Source organism: Heterocephalus glaber, unplaced genomic scaffold, assembly GCF_053883595.1.
Source record: "Heterocephalus glaber isolate CG9 unplaced genomic scaffold, H.glaber_assembly_v1.0 deba00001606, whole genome shotgun sequence".
NCBI classification, from domain to species: Eukaryota; Metazoa; Chordata; class Mammalia; order Rodentia; family Bathyergidae; genus Heterocephalus; species Heterocephalus glaber.
This window is the reverse complement of record NW_028258377.1, coordinates 8,272,289-8,289,285: the sequence shown is the minus strand read 5'-3', so window position 1 is coordinate 8,289,285 and position 16,997 is coordinate 8,272,289. Positions and strand designations below refer to the sequence as shown.

Below are 16,997 nucleotides of genomic sequence, written 5' to 3'. Positions count from 1 at the left end.
GGTTTTACACTGTTTTTCTAAGACATCTAGTTTTTCAAGTTAAAACCTGTGAATTTATATAAGTGTTGTTTTGAGCATTCTCTATATTTTCTCCTACTTTTCTTTATGTTTTTAATTTCTTTTCCATTCACTTGTTGTGTTTCTATTTTTAATTCTTGTTCTTGTTTGGTTGCATTGTAATTAAGAGATTGTAGTCTTTAAAATGTATTAATTTTCTTCTTTAAATATTGGTAATGATCTACTTTATTTGGAGAACTCACAGAAATGGTTAGTATGTCAGGAGGGTTTGTGTGCTCAAAGAGTGTCTTATTTGCTTACTGTTTTGCTGCAATGTAAGATGGTAAAAGTGATTTATTCTTTCAATATGTGTTGGGACAGCAGATGGCATTCCCAATGACAGTAGTGACAGTGAAATGGAGGACAGAACTACTGCTAATTTGGTGGCTTTGAAGCTTGATGAGTGGCTCAATTTTAAACTAGAACCAGAGGTGAGTTTCTTTTTAATAGGAAATAGAAGGGATGATCAAAAAAATAGGTGAACATTTAAATTAAAAATTTGTTACAGTAAAATACACATTGCCATTAATCCTCCTTGCTCTCAACATACTTATACTATCATTCTTGCTGCTCCCTGAAGCAGCTTTGGAAGTTCTCTTTTGTGAGTGTCTTTATGTAGTATGATCAGAAATACAGTAGATGTTGCTGCCTAGTGCTATCCAATAGAAAGGCAGACTTGTAAAAACATTGCAGTGTGTCCTCATCCACCTTATTCACTGGATCTGCCACTAAGCAACTTCTGGCTCTTCCCCAAAGTCAAAATGATCATGACAGGTCAGTGTTTGGAATCAGTTCAGAACATCGAGGCCCCCCAGGACAGTGTAAAGTCTCATAAAGTTTTTAAAATTCAGTATGATAAAATTTTTATCTTTAGTACTAAGCCTTTAATATTTGATAAATAGAGCTTTTTTCAGTTTTAATAAGATCCTCATGCATGTTCTACTGTATTGGTTTCTTTTTTTTCCAGCAAAAGGTGTAAAAAACCTAGGTGTGGTTCAGTATTTAATGGGTGATTGTAGTTTTAGTCCATTTGTGCTGCTATAGCAGAATGCCACAGACACAGTTCTACAGGCTGAGAATTCCAAGGTCAAGTGCTGGTGAGGACTGCTTCGTGCTGTTAAGATGGCTTCTTGAAAACTGTGTCTTTTATTTTTTTTTTTTTGGTACCGGGGATTGAACTCAGGACCTTCCGCTTGTGAGGCAGGCGGCAGAACCACTGAGCTAAATCCCTGGCCTTTGAACTGTGTCCTCTGCAGGGGACAAATGCTGTGTCCTCACAAGGCAGAAGAAGGATGAACTCCTTCCGTGAAGCCCTTTTGTAAGGGCTTGTAATTCCAGTCATCTCCCCAAGGTTACACCTCCCAATATTGTTCCATGAGGGATTGAGTTCAACATGAATTTTTAGAGTAGACAAAAACATTCCAGTGATAGCAGTAATATATGAGTATTTCTGCATATGTAAAAAATACTGAGTATTGAGTACATGAGAACTTTATTTTGGGTAATTCTGTTTTTGAGAGGAAGATATGAGTTCATTTTTTTTTTTTTGAATTGGAAAGGATAAAGATTTTTTCAAATTAAAAAAATTTCTTGACAGAACCTTCCCTTAATTCCATCTGTGCTTTAAAAAATCATTCTATATCCACGGGCGGAGGTAACAACTAAGGTGTCAGTAGTCAGCATTAGTTAGATTTACTTTTTAAATAATCCATTCATCACTCCAGCTTACTGCAGTCTCTTTTCCATTCCCACCAGCCCTTTATTTCACTAAATTGTCCTGGGTAAAGTCATCTGTGTCCTCCATTCCTCCACTTGTCAAAGCCAGTCTGTTCTTGATTGCCTCTCTAATATTTGACTCTCTCTAATACTTACCTCTTTTTAGTAATTCTGCCCTTCCCCATTTTTCCCCCACATTCCTGCCTCTTCTTTGTTATTAGTTACTGTGCCATTAATGCTTTTAATTCTTCTGTATTCATTCCTTCTTAGGTTATTTCACAAACTCTTTGTGCTTTTAGGTTTTTTTTTGGTACTGGGGATCGAACTCTGGTCCTTGCGCTTGGGCAGCAGGCGGCAAAACCACTGAGCTAAATTCCCGGCCCCTGTGCTTTTAGTTTTAAATTCACTTGTTCTCTGTGTCTTGCTCTCTTCTCTCTCTCTGCACAATTCCTGGAAACCTTATCTCTATTTGTAGCTTTAGTTATGCACTCATGACTTCCAAGTTTTTATCTTTGGCATAGGCCTTTCTGTGAATCCAAATGCCTTCTGTACATCATCATTTGGACGCTTTGCAGATACTACAATTTGAATAAAACTACTAAATGTATTTTTGTTTATTTAGCTTGCTGCTGCTTTTTCAATATTAATCACATTCTACACAATCAGTGTTGACTGCCTTATGAGATGTTTCTTTGGTTTTGTGTCTCTAGTGCCTGGAATATGATAAATAAGTGCCATTCATGAAATGAATGAAAATAGTAAATTATATTAAATGTGAACTGTGTTTTTTGGAAATAGTTGTAGACCTTAACTGATAAGTAATATTTTACATATCTGATATACTTTACTTAACTTTATCTGTTTGAACAGGCAGCCAGTTTATTGCTGCAACTCAGACAGAAGTGGCATAGCTTATTTTTACGCCGAATGAGAGCTCCATCTAAACCTTGGTCTCAAGTTGATGAAGCTACCATAAGAGCAATTATAGCTGTTTTAAGCACTGAAGAACAGTCTGCAGGTTTACAACAACCATCTGGGATTGGCCAAAGGCCAAGACCTATGTCTTCAGAAGAACTTCCTTTGGCATCATCTTGGAGGGCAAATAATAGCAGGAAAAGTGCAGCAGATTGTGAATTTTCTGATGAGTCTACTACTGCTGAAAGGTAAATTATAAATGGGAGAGTTTTTTTTTCAGGAAAATTATGTGTGCTATTTAATAATTACTTTCTCATAATCTAGGATACATAAAAGGATTACAATAAAATAAGTTTTTTATTTATAAAATATACTTATAAATATTAAGATAATATGGGCCAGGGATTTAGCTCAGAGGTTTCGCTGCCTGCTGCACAAAGCGCAAGGACCCGAGTTCAATCCCCGGTACCAAAAAAAAAGAAAAAAAATAATAATATGGAAGATTTTAAGACACTCGTACATATTGATGAATTAGCCCATTCTTTCTAGGAAAACTGAAAATGTTTCATTTTCAGGACTTAAAATTTAAGCTCTCTTAGCAGATTTTAAAATTATTTATTTTAGTTGGTACATGTCAGGTGACATATTTCCTGGATATGTGCACTGAGCAGTACTGGCTATGGCTGTGTTTAAAGAACAGCTTTCCCACAAACCTTGAGTAGTATTGGTATATAGACTAATATTCCCTCAGAAGTAATCTTTCATTCATTCCTGGCACATCAAATACCTGGTCTTAGTAGGAGAGGTAGAGTAGTGAACAAAACAGTAAGACCTTTTCTTGCACAGAGTTTGCATTTTTGTGAAGGAGGCACAAAATTACTGTCATGTGGCAAAATTCCTATTAGAGTTCAGCAAATTTTTTTTTCTAGTATTTTGCAGTTAAATGTATTGTCATATGATTAAGAGAGTTCTTACCTGAATTATTTATGTAAACAATGTATTTTAGTATTAGTGCTTATAATGAATTGTTGACCATGAGCCAAAAATATTTCTGGTTATGAAAGCATTTTAAATTATTTTGTGTCAGTTAAAAGCTTTATAAGCCACATTGGAATTCATAGCAAAGTTAATATTCTTACCTGTGAGACTAGTTTGGAGAATATTAGTAAAAGTCTCTGTAATAAGAATATGATTTCAACCTGGCATTACAGCAGTCTGGGTGGCTGAGGTAGAAGGATTGTAAGTTTGAGCCCTGCCTGGGCAACTTACCAAGACCTTGTCTCAAAATAAACAAATAAATGGGCTAGAGATGTGGCTCCGTGGGAAGGCCCTAGTTCAACCTTTAGTACTGCTAAAATGAAGGATTCCATAGTTGAAAAACTGAAAATTAATGTAAGTATAAGTGATGCTTATTTTTTTAAGGAAAAGATAGTGTTTTTAGAACCTTCTTTTGATCAGATTTTACATATTAAGTGAAGCAAAAGCCTTTGTAGGTTTGTCATTTGATTTCAATGAAAGAGAAATAAAAAATACTAGTTTCCAAGTTCTTAAGGGAAAAATTTAGCTACTTTCCAAGAAAAGGTTATAATGTATGTACCTGGATGTTTCTGTTTCATTTTCAGCCTTTTAGATAGATACACATGGAGTTCTTGATGGGGAATAGAATGAGAACTCTTAGGAAGAAGTATATATTTATGTATGTGTCTCTAAGCCTTTTTTCTTTTAAATAACATAACATTGCACATATTTACGGGGTAGAGTGTGATGTTTCAGTACATTTGTATGGTGTGTAATCATCAAGTTAGCATCTCCATCTCCTTATTTCTTTATGTTTGGAGCCGCTGAGTGCTTCTTTGCTAAATCTTCATAAAATATATAATAGCTTTTTATAAACTATAATCATCCTTAGAAAAGACATTTTTTACTAAAAAAATTTTTTTTTTCAGTGTTGGAATTAACTCCAGGATGTTTGCAGTAAACCACTTTCATAGCCCATTTTACTTCTTATTTTTTGATTGGGTCTTACTAAGACCATAAGTTGCCCTGGCTGGCCTTCAACCTGTGATCTTCCTGCCTCTGCTTCCCAGTGTGCTGGTATTATAGGCATGAGCCACTACCTGGTTCTTAATTTTTAAATATACTAGGAGAATTAAGTTTCCTTTTAAAAACACTGTGCCAGGGCCGGGGATTTAGCTTAGTGGTTTCACCGCCTGCTGCATAAGTGCAAGGACCCGAGTTCGATCCCCAGTACCAAAAAATAAAACAAAGAAATAAAAATACTGTGCCGTGCATCATAATGTCATTGGCACTGTGGATTGAAATAATACCTGCTTTGTATTCTAAACTTATGGATAATTGATATTTATTTCTCCCTTCTTGTTCAAGAGTGTTAATGAAATCTCCGTCTACAGCATTACATCCACCTCAGAAATACAAAGATAGAGGAATTTTACATCCTAAACGAAGTACAGATGACCGATCAGATCAATCTTATTTAAAATCTACAGATATCAGTAGTTACCCAGGTCCTTGTGCTAGTCCTTCTCCTCCATCCTCAGGAAAGGTAGAGTATCTAAAAGTAGATGTTGTAAGGAAGAGATTTGTAGCACATCTCATGTTACGTATTTAAATATTTAACATTTTTGCTGGCTTGTACCACCAGTGACATGTGCGTGACTGTTCCATTGGGCAGCTTGTACCACCTGATGGGTCTGTCTCATGCCATTTGATGGGATAGTTGTGCGTGTACCACTCACTGGTGGTGGTTCAGCACCATCTGGTGGTGAGACATATGAATTATGGCCTTGTTTTGAACGTGTTACACAGCGTTATAAAAGCTTCTTATCTGGTCTCTGTTCTATATATAAATTCATGCTGGCATACTGGAGACACTGTTTGCCAAACATTTCTAATTATTACCATCTTGGGGTATTTTAAAAGTAACAGATTATTCACTAATGGCATTATTCATTTCTTTCTTTAGAACCCTTTTGGTTAAATAACAAAAAAATTAAATTAATTTCAGTTTCTATTTTCAGAATTGAAAATATTAGTTTCTTTCAGTTGTTAATTTCTGCTATTCAGTACTTAACATACAAAAAATAAAAATTTAAAAATAAGATATAGAAAGTTTGAAGTCAGGTGGGTTGAAGATGTTGATATGGAATTGAAAACAATGTATCTTTTAAAGAATTTGCAATATGAATGACTTCATATGTTCAGAATGTTTACTTTGACTTTTCTGCATTAGTACATGAATAAATATTTGAGTCGGGGTTATTTAGCTACATAAAAATAACTGCTGTAGCAGTTTTGTTAAGAGGAAATATTTTTGTACATTTGCATTCTTAGGTTTGGGGTTGTTTGGTTTTTTTTGTCTATTAAGTTTTAATTTAAAGATAATAAAATTTACCAGTTTAAACTGTGCAGTTTACCGAATTTTGATAAGGTGTGACTGTATTTTGATAATCGTGTAACTATTCCATAGAAATGTACAGAGCAGTTCCATTGCCATAACTGCTGGTGACCGCTGATACACTCTCTGTGCCTAGAGTCTTCTCTAGAGTTTCCTATAAATGGAATCATTTGAAGGCAGCTTCTTGTGTTTGGCTTATTTCATTTAATATAATGCTTCTGAAATTCATCCATATTGTTGGGTTTTGTCTTAGTCACTTTCTTGTTGCTGGGACAAAATGCCTGACATCTGCAACTTAAGGGAAGAGAAGTTTATTTTGACTTACATTTCAGTCCACAGTTGGTTGGCTCCAAGGCAGGCATGACCCAGCAGAGGAGCATGGTGGACAGGAAGCAGAGATTCAAGGCAGGAGCAGTGGGAAGGGAGAGATAACCTTCAAGGCTGTGCCCACAGTGACCTTCCTCTTCTGACCAGCCCCACCTCCTATAAGCAAACCAACTATAATGCCCTTATTGTCCAGTCACCTTCCAAAGATCCTGCATATGATCCTGTGAGACTTTAGGGGGACATCTAGACATAAACCATTATAAGTCTTGTTTTGTTTTGTTGAGACAGGGTCTCACTGTGTATTCCAGATTGGCCTTGAACTCACTATGTAGCCCAGGCTGGCCTCAGACTCATTTTGGTCTTCCTGCCTTAGCCTCCTCAGTGCTAAGATTACAGATGTGTGCAACTAAAACTGGTTAACAAGTTTATTATTAATTACTTTTATTTCTGAGTAGTATTCCATTGTATGGCTATACCACAGTTTGTTTACTCATTCACTAATTGGTAATCATTTGGATTATTTCTACTGTTTGGCTATGATGAATAAACCTGCTACAATAATTGAATATAGGCCTTTGTGTATAAATATGTTTTATATTTTGGGGCAGGTATGCAGGAGTAGGATTGTGGGATTATATAGTATATGTGTGTTTCACTTAACAAGAAACTCCCGAAGTATTTTCCAAAACTATTATACTATTTTGTATTCCCTTCAACAATCTCGAAGTGTTCTATTTGTTCCATATTCTTTTTATTTATTTATTTTTATTTCATTTTGTTGGTTTGAAACAGAGTTTTGGTACATAGTCCGTGTTGGCCTTCAACTTGCTATATTTATTTGTTATAAACAAAGTCTTGCTATATTGTTGGCCTTCAACTTGCTATTGTAGCCTAGATTGGTTGGGAACTCACAGCAATCTTCCTGCCTCAGCTTCCTGGGTGCTAGGATTACAAGTGTCCGCTACCATACCTAGCTAATTTACTCCATATTCTTGACAAAACTTGTTTTGTAATTTTAGCCATTCTAATGGATATATAGTGATAACACATTGCAGTTTTTTAAATTTGCATTTCTCCAATGACTAATGATGTTTGGCAGCTTTTCTGATCGTGTTGTAAATACTACATTTTGTCCATTCTTCTGTGGACAGACATTTAGGCTGTTTCCAAGATTTAGCTGCTGTGAACATGGGTGTGCATGTATCACTGTAATGTGATGTCTTTAATTCTTTTGGGAGGATACCTAGAAGGAGAATAGTTAGGTCAAATGAAATTTCTAGTTCAGTATTTTTGAGGAATCTCTATACTGATTTCCATAGTGATTGTACTAGTTTTCCTTCCCACCAACAGTGTAGAAAGGTTTCTTTTTCCCTTACAGCCTCTTCACAATTTGTTATTATTTGATTTCTTAATGATGGCATGCTTTCTGGGCTAAGATGAAGTCACAATGTTGTTTTAATTTGCATTTCTCTATTGGCCAGTGATATTGAACAATTCTTCATGTATTTATTAGCCATTTATACTTTTGTGAAGTGTCTATTCATTTTGCTTGCCCATTTTTTGATTGAGTCTTTTATTTTGGGAACTTTTTTTTTTAGTTCTTTATTCTAGATATATGTTCTAGATGTATGTCCTGTGAGGAATTGCTGGAAAAAGTTTTTTTTTTAATCAATCTGTAGGTTGTCTTTTTCACTGTGCTACTCTGTTGATTCTTTTGATGTGTAGATACTTTTAATCTGATATGATCCCATTTGTTGATTCTCAGGACTATTTCCTGTGCAGCTGGAGTCTGTTCAGAAAGCCTTTGCCTACACCTGTGACTTCAAGAGTTTTACCTATTTTGTTTTCTAGCGATTTCAGTGTTTCTGGTTTAACATTTAGTTCTGTGATCCATTTTGATTTTATTTTAGTACATGGTAAGAAATAAGGGTCTAGATTCAGTCTTCTGCATGTGCATAGCCAGTTTTACCAGCACCTGTTAAAGAGACCATCTTTTCTCCTTCCAGGGTATGTTTTTGGGGCCCTTGTCAAAAATCAAATGGTTGAATGTACTTGGGGTTATTTTTGCATCCTCTGTTGTATTTCATTGATCCTCATGTCTGTTTTTGTGTTGATACTATGCTGGTTTTTCTTTTTCTTTTTTTGAGACAGGGTCTTGATATGTAGTTAAGGCTGGCCTTGAACTCACTATGGTAGCCCTGGCTGGCCTCAAACTTGTGACAATCCTCCTGCCTCAGCCTTGCAAGTGCTGGGATCACAGGCATGCACCACCACACCTGGGTCCATGCTGTTTTTAATCATAGTAGCTTTGTAATATGACTTCAGATTCAGAATCATGATCCCTCCTGCTTTGCTCTTTTTAACGGAGATATGCTTTTGCTATTCTGCGTTTCTTCTGGTTCATATGAATTTTAAGATTGTTTTCTCCAGTTCTGTGAAGAATGTTGTTGGTATTTTGATTGGGATTGTATTAAATCTGTGTATTAATTTTGGAAATATGACTGTTTTGACTATATTGGTTCTACCTGTCCAGGATATCTTTCCATTTTCTGATGTCCTCTTCAATTACCTTTTTCAGAGTACTGTGGTTTTCATTATAGGAATCTTTTACTTTCTTAGGTTAATTTTTTTTTTTTTTTTTTTTTTGCGATACTAGGGATCGAACTCAGATCCTTGCACTTGTGAGGCAGGCAGCGGAACCACTGAGCTAAATCCTCGGCCCTCTTAGGTTAATTTCTAAGTCTTTAAATTTTCGTGGTGGTATTGTGAATGATATTTTTTTCTCAGTGGGTTCATTATTAGTGTACAAGAATACTATTGTTTTTTGTGTGTTGATTTTGTATTCTGCTACATTACTGAACTTGGTTATTCTAGGAGTCTTCGGATGGATTTTGGGGGGATCCTCTGGCTATGTCTTTTTAGGTTTACTGATATTTTTATTGTCTCATGTAGTTCATTCTTTCTAATATGTTTTCAAATATTATGTTTTTATATCCAGAAATTCCGTTGGACTCTATAAAAATACCTTTTTTGCTTTTCATTGTGTTCATGTATTCCTGTACCTTCCTGAACATTGTGATCTTATTTTTAGTAGCTGCTTTAATACTCTTGTCTCTTAAATCTGCCATATATGAGTCTGTTTCTGTTGATTACTTTTTCATGGTAATAAAATATATTCTTCAGTATTTTTCTCATTCTTTTGGTTCTTTTGTTTTTTTGTGTTTTTTTTGGTACCGGGGATTGAACTTGGCACCTTGCGCTTGGGAGGCAGGCGACAGAACCACTGAGCTAAATCCCTGGCACTTTTCTCATTCTTATAAACTTACTTGGTTGCTTGAGAATTGTTATAGACCCTTAATTTATTTTAGGCTTTGTTTTATTGTATAGTTTAATCCTTTTGAGGTGTGATTGCAAGTAGTGTTAGAATGGGTCCACAGAGTAATCTTTATTCTGGTATTAATTTAACGTTAGCACTAAGGTGTGGCCCTTCTGTGGGCCAGTGCCCTAAGTATTACACAGTCTCTGTTCTAGCCGAGGATGACGTGAAATATTCTCAGCCAAATGTGAGCTCTCATAATTGTTTGGTGTCCTGCTGTGCTCTGAATCTTTTCCTAGACTCAGTACATTTTGTTCGTTACTCATTTCAGGTCAGTGGGGACCTCTCTATGCAATCCCTTTCTATCTAGTACACTGCCATGTATACTATAGGGACCTTATTCTCTAAACTCCAGTCTCTTTGTAACTCAGTGAGACTACTGGATAATTTGTCATTTTTTTTTCCACCTAGAAATTGTCTCCAGGCAGTAAGCTGGAGCAATTTTAGTTTTGTTTTCAGAATATGAAAGTTTATTAAATTTTTTTGTTAATATATTTGGAATATAAAACAAAGTCGATAACCCAGGATCTTTTTTTTTTTTGAAAGCTTTAAAAATGAGTGCTGCTTTTTGGCTTTAAATTTAACTTTATTTTGGCTGATCCTTGTATTAATTTTCAGGCATGATAGAACTGTTTGCATTTGTTAAATGTTTTGGTTTATTTGTCTATGAAAATGTTTGTTTTTTGAAGATGTTATTTAATGGAGCCTACTACTTTTAAAAGTTCAAATTACCTTTCAGGAACTTGTGCCTTCTTTTATAGGGCTCAAAATCTCCATCACCAAGACCAAATATGCCTGTTCGATACTTCATAATGAAGAGTAGCAATCTGAGAAACCTTGAAATTTCTCAACAAAAGGGTATCTGGTCTACAACCCCAAGTAATGAGCGAAAGCTAAATCGAGCCTTTTGGGAAAGCAGCATGGTTTACTTGGTATTTTCTGTTCAAGGATCTGGACATTTCCAGGTGAGCCATTCTGAAACAAGAATGGGCTTGTTCTGGCTACAGATTACATCAGAAAGAAAAAACAAAACGATACTGGCTCTTTATTTCCTTGGAATACAAGAATGTCTTTGGCTTAAGGAATGTTTCACATCTCTTCAAGAACTAGGATCCTTCGGTTTTTACCTTGTTTGACTAAAGCCTCTGGATAAATAGTTTTTCCTTCTGAAGACATCTTTAGATTCACTAGTTCTTGTGTAGATTAAAAGAGAAACTTTACCTTTTCATAAATAGGTTGAAAAAGTTAATATTGACAGTGAAGAAACTAAGTATAATTAACTCTTCTTGACTTATTGTATACCTGGATTTATAAAATATGAATTTAATATTGATATTAACAGTTTTAAAAATAAAAACTTAGAGGTTTGATTGTATTATTTTTATGTATTAAATATGGGGTTAGAACTTATGTTAAATCAGAATTGGTCTTCTAAAACTTGATCATAAATCTTTTTATAAAAATTAAATAGCTTTTTATGTTGTTTTTAGGAAACTCAAACTTATCAGATAAATTTATTTATTTTAATATTCTCACCTTCACTCTTTCCCTTCATTTTCCGTACAGGGATTTTCAAGGATGTCTTCAGAGATAGGAAGGGAGAAGAGCCAGGACTGGGGCTCAACTGGACTAGGGGGTGTATTTAAGGTGGAGTGGATAAGAAAAGAAAGCCTTCCCTTTCAGTTTGCACACCATTTACTGAATCCTTGGAATGACAACAAGAAAGTACAGATAAGCAGAGATGGGCAGGTATACACTGGTATTTAATTTTTTCCTTTTACTTCGGATTTTATTTTCTTTTGATATTATTCAGTGCCTAGAGAAGAAAACCTACAAATTTTATATTCCATATGTATATGGAAACAGTGATTTTGATAAAATTATACTTGCAAATGTGTCTTATAGCTTTTTTAGCATTTTGTAAATTGTGTTTCTTGCCATCATAGCATGTGTGAAATCTTTCATAAGTTGCTTCATGGTGGTTACTTTAATATATGATCAAAATTTAATGCAGTCATAAGGTAATTTGACAAGTCTCAAAATGAAACAGTATTTAACTTCTCTGTATCATTTTAACTAATTATGTAAATAACCTTTTATAGTCTAGTAGCTTGCTTTATTTTTATTATATTTTACTTTGCTTTTGTGATACTACTTGTGTACATTTTAAGCTAGTTATAATACTGAGAATTAACATAGTGTTAAGATATACTGCCAGCTGTGTACTTTATATAATTCTTATAAATGAAATGAGTTATTAGCCCAATTTTATGTAGAAAATAGATTTACATATTAACTTTGCCTAACATCACATAGTTATTAATGTGAGAGTTGACTAGATTTAGAGCTCTAGGTTTTTTTTTTGGTACCGGGGATCGAATACAGGACCTTGCGCTTGTGAGGCAGGCGACAGCGCCCCTGAGCCAAATCCCCAGCCCTCATAGTTATTAATCTGAACCAGTGTGGCTTACTTCAAATCTCCATGGGAAAAGCATTCACGATCCTTTTAAAGTATTCATCAGAGGTATTATGCCACAGGAAAACTATAAAGTGGAATTCTTTTCATTTCTATAGTAATATTTTCATTTTATTTTATAATAAGCATTAGAAATAATTTAAGTAATTCCTAAGATTAGGATGTATTGTCACTTAAGATAGTTTCTTGGTGAAAAAATCATAAAACATGTAACATGATAGGATTCACAGTAAACCTTTGAAAATTCAAGTTAAGTGCTTTTGTTGTTTCCATTTAATACAAAATACTATTTCCAGATAGACAAAATTCCAGAAGGACGTCATGGAAATCTGTTGCCATGTGTAACAAAAGTTAAGATAATTTGTACATTAACTACAGTCTTAAATCAGAAAGTCAACTTTATTCACCCTAAATTTAGCAAGGAATTAGAATGATGTGTACCATATAATTTTAGCATGTTCTGGTAAAAATAAAACTTAAAGTGATTTTTTTTTTAACATTTTTATCAGCATGGATTTTGCTGATTAAATAAAGTTTTAATCTTTTTATGTTTATTTTACTTTTGATTTATCCAGGAACTAGAACCTCAGGTTGGTGAACAGTTGCTCCAATTATGGGAACGCCTTCCATTGGGAGAAAAACCCACCACTGACTGACACTCAGGTTGTACCATACTTGACTTTGAGTACTGGCAGCATTTATTTTCATTAAGATGACTTTCATATTATTTATTTATTTTTTTCTTTTTTCTCTTGTAGAACTCAGCTGTGGAAGAAATCATGCCTGTTATAACTATTGAATGCACTGACTTCCAAAAATTTAGATAGGGTTGTGTGTCTCTGAATGGCCTTTTCTTGTTTAGAATGTTGCTTCAGAGTCACCACCATCTTTATATATAAGAGAAAAGGATCATTTAAATCTTTATAGTGGGCTGAAGATACAGCTCAGTGACAAGTGCAAGGTCCTGAGTTCGATCTCCGGTACTGGGAAAAAAAATATATAATCTAAGTCTATAGTGACCAGAGAGGATACCTAGGTAGTGTTTGTTAATCATCTCTTTATTAAGGAATAAAATAGTAATAGTTCATTATTTGACATAGCAATATATTTAAAACAAACAATTTGAAGTTAAACATTTCCATAAAACCCTGACTTAACAATTCTTACTGATGACTTTGTAATGTGGGAAAGGCCTGAATATATCAGTACCTCTGAGCACCATTTTAGAAGAGTCACTGAGCATTATTTTAGAAGAGTCAACGCTTTAAGAAATATCATTAACAAGTACAACCAATGAGCCAAATTCTAAAGATATCACCTTTAAAAATAGAGTATTTGGGCTGGGGATTTAGCTCAGCGGTTCTGCTGCCTGCCTTGCAAGCACAAGGTCCCGAATTCAATCCCCGGTACCAAAAAAAAAAAAAAAAGGTATAATAAGGTCTATTCATGTTACCATTTTTAATCTGAGTATATTAAAGAAAAAAGGGATGTTCTTTTGCTCTGATTATAAAATGCAGTAAAAGCTGAAAAAAGGGCACAATTCCTCCCTGTCTTTGATTTGATGTTTAGTTTTATTCCTGGTCCTATCTCTTTTAACTTGATGTATACTATACCCTTTCTTTCTTTCCTCCCATTTAACAAACTTCACAAATCTTTTATATGAGCACAGTAATTATGATCTTTTTGTGTTGGTTACAAAAACTTGATTTAGATAAAAGTTAAAAACAAATTCATAAAAGTTTTAAGTGCTCAGTAGTTATTGGTAGTTATTAGTATCATTATAGCTTGGTTGCTATGTTTTTGAAACTAAAATGCAGAAAGACCACAGATCCAAAAGGCTTCTTCCATTTATTTTTCATTACTTTTTCTTGACTTATATTCTCAGATACGATTTACCTCTTTTTCACATTTATAGTTTAATAATTTTTTTCTTTTTTCTTTTGTAAACCTGTGCTAATGCCAAGTTACGTACTTATTGGCATTCTCAGGATTATTTGACTTGATATTGTTTATAAAGTTTTCTTAGAGTGCTCGCTTTGGCAGCACATATAAAAAAGTTTTCTTAGAGACTTTTTTTTTGGTTCCGGGGATTGAACTCAGAACCTTGGCTCCTTGCACGGCAGGTGCTGGAACCACTGAGCTAAATCCCCGGCCCTCTCAGAGACTTTTTAAAGGGAAAATAGAGGTACAGGGAAAAGTGAAAGAAATGTCTTGGTTTCTAAGCTCTAAGTATTGAACATGTTTGATATATTTTTCATGATACATTTGAGTCATTATTATTAAAAGAACATGAATCCAATTTAAAGACCAAAAAGAAAACTCGTAAGTTCTCTGGTTCTCCATTTGAGAATAAAGAAGTGAAAAATTATGGCTCAATATAAAATCTTAAGAATCCTCTACTTTTTTGGTAAAACGATGTATATTAGTATGCTAATTTAGAATGTCAGCTGTGAATTTTGCCTCTATTAGTAATTAGCTTTTTAAAAATACTTTGAGACATACCTGTAAATGGAGCTTATGTGAATTCTGTGAATTATCTTTCATTGTATCTATTACTTTTTTTCTTATTAGAATAACTTGTATTTTTCTGATAATGTATACTTTTTAAAAGTATACATTTAGTAGTTCACATTGTTCAAACTTTGGAAGGACTTTTTAAAATTAAAACTTGTTTTAAATTTTAATCTGCTTTCTAATATTTAGCCCTGTATATAAATGATGAGTTTGTTGGTAAAATAAATACAATTTGAATGTAATTAAAATGCTGTTTTTGGAGGAGATGAACTTTAAATATCCTTATTAAATGAAATTCTATTAAATTATTCCAATCTTGTCATTTCTGATACTAATAGAACAAAGCTAACAATGATCAAAAATATACCCTGACATATTAGTGAATTTTATACTGATAGTAAATTGAAGAATACTAAGTTGAATTTAGAGTGATAGTTTCATATTACTACCCTCTCCATGGCAAGAATCTCAAGATTGATGTGTGTTCAGTATATTTTAAATCTTAAAAAAAAAATGACAAGTAGGAAATTTATACTATAATGAAACATCTATACATATTATGGAGAGTACCTTGTACTTAAATGTCAGAATTTTTCCACTCGAAAAACATGGAATGCCCGGTGTTTGCCAAATCCTGTTCATATGTTTCTTTGTAGAAAGTAGTAGTACTGAAGCCACTTGGTCCTTTTATCTTCTAATTTGTTTCTACTGATTCACTGGAAGCAGTTCATTGTCCTTTACTGATAATAAATATTTGCTTAATAGCACTAATGGTGGCATACTAAGATATATTAAGTACAGTTCTTTTTTTTTTTTTTTGTACTGGGGCTCGAACTCAGGTCCTTGTGCTTGTGCAGCAGGCGGCAAAACCACTGAGCTAAATCCCCAGCCCTCAAGTACAGTTCTTGCTGTCCAGGAGAAGTTTATATTCTTGTGGGTAACAATTTTATTTGGTGTCATATAGAACAATTAAATCAAAGACCAAGTGCTAAGGCACTAAGAAGAGGATAATAATTGAAGACTTCCTGATGAAGTTGTCTTTCAATATACCCTTAAGAATAGATAGAATTTAAAAGGTTTGGGTAGTAAAGACCTGGGAAAAGACAAGTTATTTTGGGGAATATATATATATATATATATATATATATATATATATATATATATGGTTTGTTATAGTTCTTGGAAAGTTTTTATTAATAGGAATTTTACCACGTGAAACATTTATAAGAACTAAGAATGATAAATCTAGGAGCTCTTGAGCTTTTGTGTGTATATGAGAGTACCTGTTAAACAGACTTCCTTGACAACCCCCCATTTGAATGACAAGTAATTTTGTAAGAGCTCAAGAATCTGCATGTTTAGCGGACTGTTTTCAAATGGACCATGAGAACAGATTAATAAAACCCCAAAATACCTTTGGATGTGTTATGGCTTCTATCTAGATCCTCCCACCAAGCCTCATGTGATCATAGGTGGGGATTTGAGGAGGTGATTGAATCATGGGTGTGCTGTCCTCTTTGGTGGAATTATTGGTAAATGCACTGTTAGGTGGGGCCTGGTTGGAAGAGGTGGGTGACAGGGCTTGGCCTAGAGGGTTATATCTCTCTCCCTAGCTCCTTCCTTCCCTCTCTCTTCTACTTGCCACAAGGTGAGCAGCTTTTCCTCCTCCATGCCCCTCTGCCATGCTGTTTCTTCTTCAAAGCCAGCTGACCTATGGACTGAAATATGAGCCAAAATAAACCTCTCCTTTAGGAAGTGGGCATCAGGTATTGTGTCTCAGCAATGAAATAACTAAGACAGTACGTTTTAAAGTTCATGTTACATCAACCCAAAGTATTCACGTTATTCATCTTGTGCAATAAAATGATAGAGGTTATTGGAGTGCTAGAGGTATGTTTAGTCAACTTTGTGTTGCTGTGTCAAAATACCTGAGAGTAACAAAGGGAAGTTTATTTTGGCTCATGGTTTCAGTCTGTGGTTGGCTGGCTCCATTGCTGTAGGTCTCTGGTGATGGAGAACATCATGGTAGAGAGGGCATGGCCAAGCAAAGCAGAGTTATTTTTTGAAAGCCCCTCAGTTGCCAACTAAGCTCCCAGAATATAGCATTTGGGAATCTCCCTTTCCCTCTCCACCTCCCTCTCCCTGTCCACCTCCCATCTCCCCATCTCCCCATCTCTGTCTCCAGCTGTCTCCAGCTCCTA

At 34.6% G+C, this 16,997-nt stretch overlaps 1 protein-coding gene across 3 annotated transcripts in view; it reads left to right on the top strand.

The window, feature by feature from the left end:
• The window catches only part of Ythdc2 (YTH N6-methyladenosine RNA binding protein C2), a 65,496-nt gene extending 50,392 nt beyond the window's left edge, over positions 1–15,104 (top strand). The window contains exons 24-30 of one of the 3 annotated variants that reach the window (XM_087194716.1): positions 382–488; positions 2,644–2,936; positions 5,074–5,251; positions 10,568–10,771; positions 11,373–11,555; positions 12,858–12,945; positions 13,041–15,104. In XM_087194716.1, coding sequence (XP_087050842.1) covers positions 382–488; positions 2,644–2,936; positions 5,074–5,251; positions 10,568–10,771; positions 11,373–11,555; positions 12,858–12,938 — 1,046 coding nt within the window. In that variant the 3' untranslated portion in view covers positions 12,939–12,945; positions 13,041–15,104. Of the gene's footprint in view, positions 1–378; positions 489–2,643; positions 2,937–5,073; positions 5,252–10,567; positions 10,772–11,372; positions 11,556–12,857; positions 12,946–13,040 lie in introns of those variants that run through there. The other 2 variants (XM_004836185.4, XR_015444737.1) reach the window with 2 other exon arrangements.
• The last annotated feature ends 1,893 nt before the right edge of the window (positions 15,105–16,997 follow it).